Source organism: Thamnophis elegans, chromosome 16 (assembly GCF_009769535.1).
Source record: "Thamnophis elegans isolate rThaEle1 chromosome 16, rThaEle1.pri, whole genome shotgun sequence".
NCBI lineage: Eukaryota > Metazoa > Chordata > Lepidosauria > Squamata > Colubridae > Thamnophis > Thamnophis elegans.
In genome coordinates this window covers 33995080-34007332 of record NC_045556.1, presented here as the reverse complement: position 1 = coordinate 34007332, position 12253 = coordinate 33995080, and the positions used below count along the sequence as shown (strand labels likewise).

Here is a 12253-nt window from a genome sequence, read left to right as displayed (position 1 = left end):
TTAGTTAACGCTTTTTCTTTTATTTTCTTTTTTTGGTCATACTACTGTAATTACTGTTAATATATAATTGTTATCGTTATTAGCTTGTGTGTTAAGATTTATTATTAACTTTTCTTTGGCTTTGCTTGATTTGTAATTGTAATGGAAGAAAATGTAATGTTTTTCAATTAAAATAAATAAAATAAAAATCGATTGTAAGTCAAGGAATATATGCATTTTTCTTTAGACAGGGCATGACAAGTTGTGTGAAACTGGTTAAGACAGGATTGGAGTTTAGTACTGGACGATCATATGAGGGTTGCAAACCCCGTAAATCAGTGCTTGTACATCCTAGCAACTTTGGAGATTTGGGTGCACGCTGTCTGGGGAATTCAGGGAATTCAAAACAGCCCAGCACTGCTTCAAATGACCTCTAGGGGGCAGCAAAGGCAGAAAAATATATATGATGTACTGCTGCCCTCTTGTGGCCATCAGAGATTTGCAATCTTAGATCTGTTTATTTAAAGGGAGGAGGAGGATAATTCTGATTTGCCCTAGGACTGGGTGTTTGTTAATATGATTTATTGGGTTCTGGACTTTTTGTCTTTACTGAATTATATTGTGTTGGGTGTGTGTGTGTGTGTGTGTGTGTGCACAGAGGGAGCTCAACCAATCTCATTGTACATATTTTGTGCACTGACAATAAATTATTATTTTTGTTGTTATTATTATTTGCTGAATTTGAACTCAGAATCAGGGATAATGTTTTTACCTGTGTGTGTTTGTGTGTGTGGAAAGAGGGACATGGAAGAGTCCTTTATTCAAAGGAAGAGAAAGGAGAACGGTTGCACGGGTCCTTTTTCCTTGCATTCTTCCCCATGGGCCAGGGGCTGTGGCTGATGGGGCGTGTAGTTCCCCCAAAGAACCCCCGCCGACGCTTTGAAAACCATTCCAGCAAGGCTCGGGCCCGGTTGCCACGAGCAACCAGGGGGGCGTGGCTCGGGATCCTTTGGCCCCGCCCCGCCCCTTGTTTACCACCCCGCCAGCCTCTCCGCCGCATCACGTGACCCTCCTCCTCCTCCTCCTCCTCTCCTCCCCTCCTCCTCCTCTCTGCCGGGACTTCTTCTCGGCCTCCTCCTCAGCATCACGAGAGACTTTTCCTCCTATCTCTCCCTCGGCCTGATCCTTCCGCGCCTTCATCCCGGAGGGAGCCCTCCGAAGCCGCTTCCTGGGGCGCCGGGAGAAGCGGACGCGGGAGGGTGAGGAGACCCACCCCCTGGGCGTGTGTGAAGGGAGAGTCGCGGCGGGTTGGGGGTGAAAGGGTAGTCATTTGACTCGGGACTATTTTTTTTCCTCGGCAAGGGGGACGGGCGCGTAGGGATCCGCGAGCGGCGCCCGGAGGGTGGCAGGGCCAAGATGGCGGCGCCCTGTGGGTGAGAAGAGGCTTCAGCGGTAAACAGCCTGAGGGGCGGAGGAGAAGGGAGAGGAAGGGGTGAGGCCCCGGTCGCCGGGTAAAGGGCCCCCGCGCGGCGAGGAAAGCGAGAAGAAGTGCCTGGGGCGGGGGAGGCAAGGCGGCTCGGCTAGGGAGCTGTGGGGCGGGGCGGCTGCGATATGGGGGGGCTCGAGGGAGCTGCTCCCTATGGGGCTGAGGGACCCCCGCCCTGGGCAGGGACGCTGCTTTGAGGCGGGGGGTGGCTGAGGGGGGATGCTGCTCGGCCGGGCCTTCTCCACAGGGTGGTGGTGGAGGAAGGGGCTCCCTTGAAGGAAAGGGTCTTTTTTTGAGGGGGGGCGTCCTTTTTAATTAATATCTGTTTTATGGCTTCATTGGGCCGCTCCATCCCCCCCAATTCGGACCCCCTCATTAATTCTGCATATAATTCTATTTAGGTAACAAAAAGTGATCCTAGACAATACAGCTTATATATATATATATATAATTTTATGCAGAAATGCTGGGTGGGGGGTATGTATTTGTATATGCATCTACATATGTATACAATATAAATACGTGTGTGTATGTATGTATATATTTGTGTGTGTTTGTATATAATCTATATGTATGCATGCATGTATGCATATATCAAATATATATATATGGTATGTGCATGCATTTATATTGTATACATTATAATGTACAGAATCTTTAACCTTAATAGAATTATATTTAGAGTTAATCAAAAGGATTGGTGGGCGAGATAGATATATAAGATACAAGGTATAAGGTATATACATGCATTTATAATATATACATTAGGATATATATATAGGTTCGCTCATTAGCGACTATGAATTCATTATATAGAGTTATATACAGCAGGGCTGGATGGGATATACATACACACACAAACACATATATATTTATATTATATACCTTATGGATATATGGGACCACTAGTTACAGAATTAATTATGTGCAGAATTAATGAAAGGAACTGAATAATGTATGTAATCCAAGGAGGCAGGGTGGGTGAGGTTAGGGGGGAAGGATTGGACCAGTGTTGAAATTCAATTTTTATTTACTACCAGTTTGGTGGGCGTGGCATGGCTTGGTGGGCGTGGCAGGGGAAGGATACTGCAAAATCCCCATTCCCTCCCCACTCTGGAGCCACTCAGAATTTCTGCTGCCGGTTCTCCAGAACTTGTCAGAACCTGCTGAATTTCACCCCTGGATTGGACCCCTTTTCATAAACCAGCAATCATGCGGGATGGGGTGTTGAAATCCCAAGTCGGGAGAGGGGTTTCTCTTGAAGCCTGCTTTTTTAGGCATCTGAACGGGTGCAAGGGGTGGGGGTACCAGATAATCTTTTAAAAGAGCAAAAGAGACAAAATCCTGAATAGATGACGGGATGAGCTAGGGGAAAATGGGGACGGGGCAAGGCTCAGGTTTGGGGAGGAGGGGCAAAGGAGGAGGAGGCTGGGAGGAATGCAGGACCTGGGGAAGGAAAGGACAGCTCCCCCCCCCTGCCCCCAGTGAACGACAGAACAATTCCCCTTTGAAGGGTACCAAAGGGTATTTCTAGGACATCTTTGCTTTTAACTCGAAAGGGAGGGAGGGGAGGTATGCAATCAAATTTGGGCAGGAAGGAGAGGAAAACAGGTGTTTACTGGGTATTATTGCATATAAAATATTTTTTTAAATGCAATACATTCAAAATGTATTGTGGGTTTGCCTTTGCGAAGCTTTGCGGGTTTGTCTTTGTGAAGCTCTGAGCTTCAGGCTTGTCTGGGTCCCCACGCTGGGGGTGTCCTCCAGTTTTTGCAGAATAAGTGGGTAAAATGGTTTTGTTTTGCCGAATGCAGTAGGTGAGCTAAAGAGATCTAAAGAGATAGCCACAGCTAAATACAAATGGCCCTACTAATTCCTTGCTTCAGTCATCTTTGTTGCAGTAACTAGCAGTGGGAGATGTGTGTGAAGACTTAAAGAGGAACTCTTTAAACCTAAAACAAGACAGGGCCAGCTATGCTTCATAAATTGATTCCACCCTTTATATGCTATTTTTCCTCCTGGAAACTGGCTCTTCAAATGTTTTCTTGATCTAAACCCGGAGAGGCATTAGTAGCCATATTTAAGTCACTGAAAGTCCAATGATATGGTTTTTCCACCTTCCTTCCTTGCCATATGGATGGATATCTTATCAGGATTACTTTAATTTGGTGGCCTAGCTTGTCCTTTCCAACTCGACTTCTCCCGGCTCCCCCTATGTTGTTTGTCTAGTACTTATTGAAAAGGAAGATTTTGCCTAGATAGAATTTCAGTTGATTCATATCAATCAACCCCTTCCTTCCTTCCTTCCTTCCTTTAAAAAAACCACCCTGTTTTGGAAAATAATCATGTTGGTGGATCCAGGAATCCCGGAGGCTTTCTTTTTTTTTTTTTTTTTTAAAAAAAGACCATTTTCATTTAAATTCTTTCTTTAGCGCCTACTACTGCTTCTAGATGAAATGGTCTGGTTATCTACAGTTTGAATGCATGTCTGATTTAGATGTGAGAGGAGAACCCTTCTAGGCTAAGGCCAGGCTCTCTAAATTCCTAAGCTCCTGAAGAGTACTGACTCTTTTTTAAAAAAAAATCTAATTCCGTCAAAATTGTTTTTTTGAAATGGAACAATTTCCATTTTATGTTATTCATTTGTCTTACATTATAGCAGAGGTGGGCTCCTACCAGTTTGCACCAGTTTGGTAGAACCGGTTTGTCAAATCTACCAAACCGGTTAGAAGAGGTTCCACCAGTGGACCCGGAAAGCAGGCCACACCTACAGAAGAGGTTCCAAAATTTTTTGAAACCCACCACTGCCCCCCACACAGAGAGAGAGAGACAGACTCACACAGAGAGAGAAAGAGAAAGAAAGGAAGAAAGAAATAAAGAAAAAAAGAAAGAAAAAGAGAGAAAGATGAAAGAAAAAAAGGAAAAAGGGACAGAGAGACAAAAGGAAAGAGAGAGAGAAAGAAAGAAAGAAAACACATGCCCAGCAAGCCACTCCCACCAGGTCACATGGCTGGCAAGCCACTCCCACAAAGGAGGCCACACCCACAGAGTAGGTTCAAAAAATTTTTGAAACCCACCACTGCATTATAGAATATAGAATTAACAGAGTTGAAAGGGACCTTGGAGGTCTTCTAATCCAACCCCCTGCCTAGGCAGGAAGGCCTAGACCACTTCAGACAAATGGTTATCCAACATCTTTAAAACTTCCAGTGTTGGAGCATTCACAGCCTCTGGAGGCAAGTTGTTCCACTGATTAATTGTTCTAACTATCAGGAAATTTCTCCTTAGTTCTTAGTTATGTCTGAACCAACCCAATCCTAACACCAGTCAGCCCTAGAAAAAAATCTCCTTTTAAGTGATAGACAATGATATTACTAATTTTAAAAGTCTTGATCTGTTTTTAGAATGTTTGCCATGTGATCAAGTTGGCAATAATTGGGTCTGTTCTCTTTCTCTCCCCCCCCCCCCCACACCTAACCAAGATTGGCATCCACTTTCAGCCTTTCTGTGTATGTGAGTTCAGCTGCTGGATCCTTATGTGGTTTGTTGAACAATATTTTCCCCTTGTGCATAAACTTTACAAAGAAAGATACTTTTGCAGTTTTTTTTTGTTTTTTAAAGCTACCTTTATAAATGCACTTTGCGTTAGCAACAGAATAGCAAGTGACTGCTTCTGAACTCTGTTTGTAAATTGGGAGAAGGAAAAAAAGAAACAGACCTGGAAATAGATACTCTCAAATTGTGTAATCAGCCAAAGGAAGTTTTTATTTGGAGTTGAAAACACATTCCTCTCCCCACTGCCAGTCTGTTGAGAAGTTGTGTGCTTTTTTTTTTTTTTAAAGAAATGGCAAACCACCACCTTTTCTCCAAACAAACAATTTCAGAACCTTTACTGACTTCTAAAAGCTGAAGATTGCACAGAGGGAAGGAAGGAAGCAAGCAGGCTAGGAACCCCTTTCACATGTTCATTCAAAATAAATCAAATTGTATTTATTAGTTGGGACACGGTGGCTCAGTAGCTAAGATGCTGAGCTTGTCAATCAGAAAGGTCGGCAGTTCGGCGGTTCAAATCCCTAGCACCACGTAACATAGTGGGCTCCCATGACTTGTCCCAGCTGAGTGAGGATTCTGGGAGTTGAAATTTGAAATTGCCAAGTTGGAAACTCTGCTTTAGGGCAATGCCAGCCTCTGGGCTTGTTAAAAGCCAAGAATCAGGCGGGGCAGAAAATCCAGAGCGTGCCAAGGAAGATGGTTGTAGGCATATTGGCAGATTTGGGAGCCGTGTTGGTGACTCCCAAGACTAGAACAGAAAGTGCTGGTTCTTGGAACTTTGCAAGATATTGTTTGCGCTCCCTTTCTTGTTCTAAAGAAGAAATTCAAGCATATGAATATGGCTAATTTTGATCTTCCTATATTCTTTGCTTGATCTTTTCTGTAATTGAAAATATTGCAGTGTGATTGATATATATATATATATATATATATATATATATATATATATATATATATATATATATGTGCACACACACACACACACACACACACACACACACACACCAGCATGACTCTTTTTCAGTTGTCTGTTTAGTTATATAGATTGGCTGATTGGGATAAGACTGGGCCATGACAAAATTATTTATAAAGAAAGCGTTCTATTATACTAAGCTTTTTAACTGAGCCTTTCCGATGATAGATAATCCTTGACTTATGACCACAATTGTGCCCCAAATTTCGACTGTTAAGCAAGATAGTTGTCCTTGGAGTTTTTGCCCCTTCCTTGCCACAGTTGTTAAGTGGATCTGTTCAGTTAATCATATGGTCGTTAAGTGAATCTGGCTTCCCGTGGGCTTTTCAGAAGGCTGCAAAAGGGATCCCATGACCCCGGGGACACTGCAACCATCATAAAACATGAGCCAGTTGCCAAATTCTGACTGGGGATAGTGCAACAATCGTAAGTGGGGGGGGGAAACTGTCATAGATCACTTCGAGCGGTCACTTATTGAACTGTTATAAGTCAAGGACTACCTGTACTTGGTCTCTGTTATACAAACACTTGACCTACAGGCATAATTTGTATGTCATGAGGGTTTCCTGCCTAAGCAGGGGGTTGGAGTAGAAGACCTCCAAGGTCCCTTCCAACTCTATTATTCTATTCTATTGTTGTTGTATAATTCAGAGGTGCAATAATAGTGGTAGCACCTCACGTTTTGTGCGTTTCTCACCGGTGGGTGAATTCAAAGTGGGTGAATTGTCCTAGCAAAGACTTGAATACAGGTACAGTATGTGTGGTACCTTGCTCAATAGTTGTGACTGTGAGAGGGATCTTGGAGTCCTAGTGCACAACCATTTAAATAGGAGCCAGCCGTGTGCAGCAGCTGCCAGAAAAGTCAACACAGTTCTGGGCTGCTTCCACAGAGGGATGGAATCAAGATCATGTGAAGAGTTGACACCACTTTATAAGGCCTTGGTAAGGCCACACTTGGAATACGGCATTCAGTTTTGGTCGCCACAATGTAAAAAAGCCTTTGAGACTCTAGAAAGAATGCAGAGAAGAGCAACCAAGATGATTAGGGGACTGGAGGCTAAAACGTGTGAAGAACGGTTGCAGGAACTGGATAGGTCTAGTTTAATGAAAGGAAGCACTAGGGGAGACACGATAGCAGTATTCCAGTATTTGAGGGGCTGCCCCAAAGAAGAGTGAGTCAAGCTATTCTCCAAAGCACCTGAGGGCAGGACAAGAAGCAATGGGTGGAAATTAATCAAGGAGAGAAACAACTTAGAACTGAGGAGAAATTTCCTGACAGTGAGAACAATTATCCAGTGAAGCAACTTGCCTCCAGAAGTTGTGAATGTTCCAACACTGGATGTTTTTAAGAGAATGTTGGATAGCCCTTTGTCTGAAGTGGTGTAGGGTTTCCTGCCTAGGCAGGGGGTTGGACTAGAAGACCTCCAAGGTCCCTTCCAACTCTGTTATTCTATTCTATTCCTAATGACTTCTGAACAATATTTTAAAATCAAAACATGCCATTGGACATTTATTACAGGTTTCTTGTGCCTTTCCTCTTTTGAGAGATACATATTCACTGGGTTTATTTTTCTCCTTTTTCTTTTTTTTTTTCCAGTTCTGTGATCATGAAAAAACCAGATTGTATAGAGGTGGAAAGGAAGGAACTACTTCGCAGCCAAGCAGGTACGTTTCTAACCTCTGTACCTTATGCATCAACTGAGATTGACAAGTAAAGTCAATGGGGAAGCTAGACTCACTTAACAACCGCAGTGATTCATTTAAAAACCTAGGGCAAGAAAAATCGTAAAATGGGGCAAAAACGTTACACAACAGAAATTTTGGCCTCAATTCTGACTTGTATCGGATGGGTTGCCTGGAACTCAGGATTCAGTGGGTGACTGGGGAGAGCCAAAGGGACATTTTCCAAAATCTATTGTGAAGTTTCCAAAGGATGACCTAATTAATTTACAAGCCTCGAGACAAAGTTCAAAAGAAATCCATTTATTTATTAGGATCAACATTTTGGCATGTTCTTCTGTGGAGCCAAAACTGAATGCCGCTTAATTGCGTTTGAATTTTACCCCTGTATCCTCTCCCCTCTGTGTCATAAATCACCTTCACCAACAAGGTGCCGTGGCAGGCTATAAACGTACAAGTTGACATCTATATTTTTCTCTTCACCCAGTTTGACAAGAGCCCCCATGTAGAACTGGAAGCAACTGTGCCTTGCGTGTACACCCTGTCATGCACGTTGGCGCCTAGCGTGAAGCAGGATGTCTCAGCAAACCAATATCGGGGAACTTCTCCCCATGTTGGATTCCCCAGTCCTGGCTGTCCTAGAAGACATCATGGCGGTGTTTAGAGACAACCTTGCCTCAGGTGGGTTTCGAAGCCGGAGCGCTCTTGCCTTTTGTTCTGGGTCGCCTAAAGCAGTGTTTTTCAACCACTGTGCCGTGGCACACTAGTGTGCCGTGACATAGTGTAAGGTGTGCCGTGGGAGAATTACTTTATATATAGTCAATATAGGCACAGAGTTAATTTTTTTTAACATTTTCTAATGGTGGTGTGCCTCGTGATTTTTTTCATGAAAAAAGTGTGCCTTTGCACAAAAAAGGTTGAAAAATACTGGCCTAAAGCACAAAACAGAAAATGTGAAGTCTAGTCCTGCCTTAGCTATGAAAGCCAGCGGGGTGATTTTGGCCAATCACCGGGAGACGGTGCGTTCTAGTCCCACCTTAAGCGCGAAAGTTGGCTGGGTGTCTTTGGGCCAGTCATTCTCTTTTCAGCACAACCAACCTCACAGGGTGGTTGTTGGGAAAAATCAGCAGAGGGCGTTGTGTTGGGTGTGTCCTCTGCCTTATTATTTTTTTTAACAAATAAAAAGTATTGCAAGACATCTGCTCGGTTGCTGAAAGAACCAAATCATTTTGTGCAAGTTGATTGGTGTTTTGTTTCGTCGTCGTTCTGTCCGGATGGCGGATCGACACAGATCGTGGGCCCATGCTGGTGAATTCCTTGGTGGACTACTACTTGGAGACCAGCTCCCAACAAGCTTTGCACATCCTGATCGCTGTTCAAGAGCCACACGACAAGGTAAAAGGAGAAGAATGATTTGCCTCCAGGCGGCGGGAGTGCTAGTTTCCACCATAGTTGTCAAGTAATAGGCCGTTCTCCTGTGCGCTGCTTGGGGAATCCAAGCATGGGTTAACTTTGTCCATTAGCCTAGAGACTGAGTTACGTAATTGTTGACCACGCCTCCTCTGACTGGATGGTTCAGTTTTTTTTAACTCAGTCCAGCCTAAAGAGACGTAAAACAATTTTCTCTAGGACTAATAGACAAATTACCTTATTACTGGATTCGTCATTTCCCCATTCAGGATGAACGGAGTGACTGTGAGATATCATATCGTAGTCACAGCAGGGACTGTGAGAGGGATCTTGGAGTCTTAGTGGACAACAAGCTAAATATGAGCCAGAAGTGTGCAGCGGCAGCCAAAAAAGCCAACGCAATCCTAAATTGCATTAACAGAGGGATCCAATCAATATCAAGGGAGGTACTAATATCACTCTGTAAAGCCCTAGTAAGACCCCACCTAGAATACTACATCTAGTTTTGGTCATCACACTATAAAAAAGATGTGGAGACTGTAGAAAGAGTGCAGAGAAGAGCAACCAGGATGATTAGGGGACTGGAGGCTAAAACGTACGATGAACGGTTGCAGGAACTGGGCATGGCTAGTCTAGTGAAGAGAAGGACCAGGGGAGACAGGATAGCAGTCTTCTAGTGTTTGAGGGGCTGCCAGAGAGAGGAAGGGTCAACCTATTTTCCAAAGCACCTCAGGGCCAGACAAGGAATAATGGCTGGAAACTGACCAAGGAGAGATTCCACCTAGAAATAAGGAGGAACTTTCTGACAGTGAGAACAATCAACCCATGGAACGGAAGTTGTGGGAGCTTCATCCCTTGAGACTTTCAAGAAGAGACTGGGCTGCCATCTGTCAGAAATTGTGTAGGGTCTTCTGCTTGAGTGGGGGAGTTGGACTAGATGACCTAGAAGGTCCCTTCCAACTCTATCTGATGATCATATCTTCTAGCGCCCCGTTTCTGTGGTCAATGCTTTTAATTCCTTCCCTTTTTTTTTTTTTAAAAAATCTTTTTCCCCAGCACCTTCTCGATAAAATCAACGAATACATGAGCAAGCCCGCTACCCGCCTCGCCACTCTTTCGCTACTTGGCCATGTGATTAGATGTCAGCCCTCCTGGAAACATAAGCTCCCTCACGCCCCTGTGCTCCTTTCCCTCCTCAAGTGTCTCAAGGTAAGGGCTTAATGCCATTAATAAATCTCATGTGTCATGTTTGGCCAACGGGGATAGAGGGAAGTTCTAACATTCTGTTGTTTTCCAATGCCAAAGGAATCCCACGTGTGCAATTGTAACTCGGGCAGGGGTCGGAAACCTTAAACACTCAAAAGAGCCACAAAGGTCCTAACCGGAAGTCGCCCCCCCCCCCCCCCCTTCAATTCTGTAGCCGACCGGAAGTCTGATTCCTCCCACCATAGAGTCTCCTCCTAGTGTGCCATCCTTTTTTCTCTGCCGATCGGAAGTCCGGTTCCCCCCACCATAGAGTCTCCTCCTAGCGCAGCATCCTTTTTCCTGTACCTGTCCTAACTGAAAATCCTACCAATTGTGGAGCCGACCAGCGACAGGGAGGCACAACAGAGGGATGAAAGAGCCACACGCGGCTCCAGAGATTACCAGGTTGACTCTTTGTGTAGCTAGCTTTCCTAGACAGCCCTGCTGGTGTAGTGGTTAGAATGCAGCATTGCAGGCTAATTCTGCCCCCCATCCCCACCCCCGGTCAGGAGGTCAATCCTGACTGGCTCAAGGTTGATTCAGCCTTCGATTCTTCCAAGGTGGATAAAATGAGGTTGGGGGCAAAAGGCTCACTCTATAAACAGCTTAGAGGGGGCAGTAAAATACTGTGAAGCAGTATATAAATCTAAGTGCTATTTGGATGGATGGATAGATGGATGATTGAGAGGGGGAAAAAAGGGAAAGGATGGATGGATAAAATAGAGATAGATAGACGGATAGTCATGGTGGCACTGTGGTTACAATCATAACTATATGCTAATTCTGCTGACTGCCAGGAGTTTGATCCTAACCGGCTCAAAGTTGATTTAGCCTCCTATTCTGACCCCCTCCTCCGTCCAGTAATGAAAACTGAGACAAGCGTAAAATGGAATGTCCTTTAATAACAAGACCAGACTCTCGGTGGCTGAAAGCCAAATAAACAAACAGATAAGGACCTTGGCAGCAAGTCCGACAAACCTTGGCAACAATTCAGACTAACTCTGGCAGCAATCCAGCCTGCCAAGTTAGTTTTTCTTTAGTCCAAGCGTTGACTTCTGCAAGAAGGGTGTGGCACAAGCAGTCTCTTTTATAGTCTGGAGAGGAGCCTAATGACCATCAGCTGAGCATAATTACCTCCTGTAATTACGTAGTTGTTCTTGATGCTGAGTAGCTCTTCGACGGTGTGCATCCCGGAACAATTCACTGTTGGTTTCTGGATCACTCTCCCTTGTCTCCTCCCCACTGATCCAAGGCTCAGGCACCGCCTGGTGGCCAACCAGTCTCTCTGTGCCCTGCTCGGAGTCGGAACCCTGTCCAGGGTCCTCCACATCCTCCAGGGCCGACTCATAGGGTCCCTCGCTGTCGGAGTCTGGTGGCAGCTCCAACGGCTCCTACTGGGCCACAACAGCCTCTCATCCTTCTGAGGTCAGTAAACTGAGGACTCAGATTGTTTGAGTGGGGTGGGGGTGATTGTGAAAGGCTGACTCTGCAAACCTCTTGCAGGGGGCTGTAAAGCACTGTGAAGCGGTATATAAATCTTAAGGGGTACTGCTCCTTTTTGAGGATCTGTCCTCCATCTTCACTTCTTCCAACAATGCTCTTGCAGTTGAATTCCTCCACTCGGTGACTGGATGTCCTCCCTTTTCCCCCCTCCACTTTTCCCAAGGTTGCAGACTCCGCTTGGAGACTATGTCTATTCAAAATGCGCGCCGTTAACGTTTTTAAAGTAGCTTATTTCAAACTCATCCTTCCCAGCTCGTCCTTGACGTATCAGCTGCCTATTTAATCCCAGACCTCGAAGCATTTTTTGTGTGCAGGGGAAGCTTTCCAAAAATGGGCTGTTGAAAGAAGGTTGAAATGGGAAATTCAGCTACTGTCGTTTTCTCTAGAGACAGCCCAACTCTAAAATATATATATATGGTTTTCCC

The 12253-nt window shown here is 44.7% G+C and overlaps 1 protein-coding gene across 5 annotated transcripts in view; it reads left to right on the top strand.

Annotated features, from left to right (window-relative positions):
* The first annotated feature begins 1102 nt into the window (after nt 1–1102).
* TSC1 (TSC complex subunit 1) overlaps nt 1103–12253 on the top strand; it is a 41578-nt gene continuing 30427 nt past the window's right edge. The window contains exons 1-5 of one of the 5 annotated variants that reach the window (XM_032232705.1): nt 1103–1238; nt 7588–7655; nt 8158–8351; nt 8962–9065; nt 10137–10289. In XM_032232705.1, the coding sequence (XP_032088596.1) occupies nt 8246–8351; nt 8962–9065; nt 10137–10289 (363 nt within the window). In that variant the 5' untranslated portion in view covers nt 1103–1238; nt 7588–7655; nt 8158–8245. Of the gene's footprint in view, nt 1239–1372; nt 1491–7587; nt 7656–8157; nt 8352–8961; nt 9066–10136; nt 10290–12253 lie in introns of those variants that run through there. The other 4 variants (XM_032232702.1, XM_032232703.1, XM_032232704.1 and 1 more) reach the window with 4 other exon arrangements.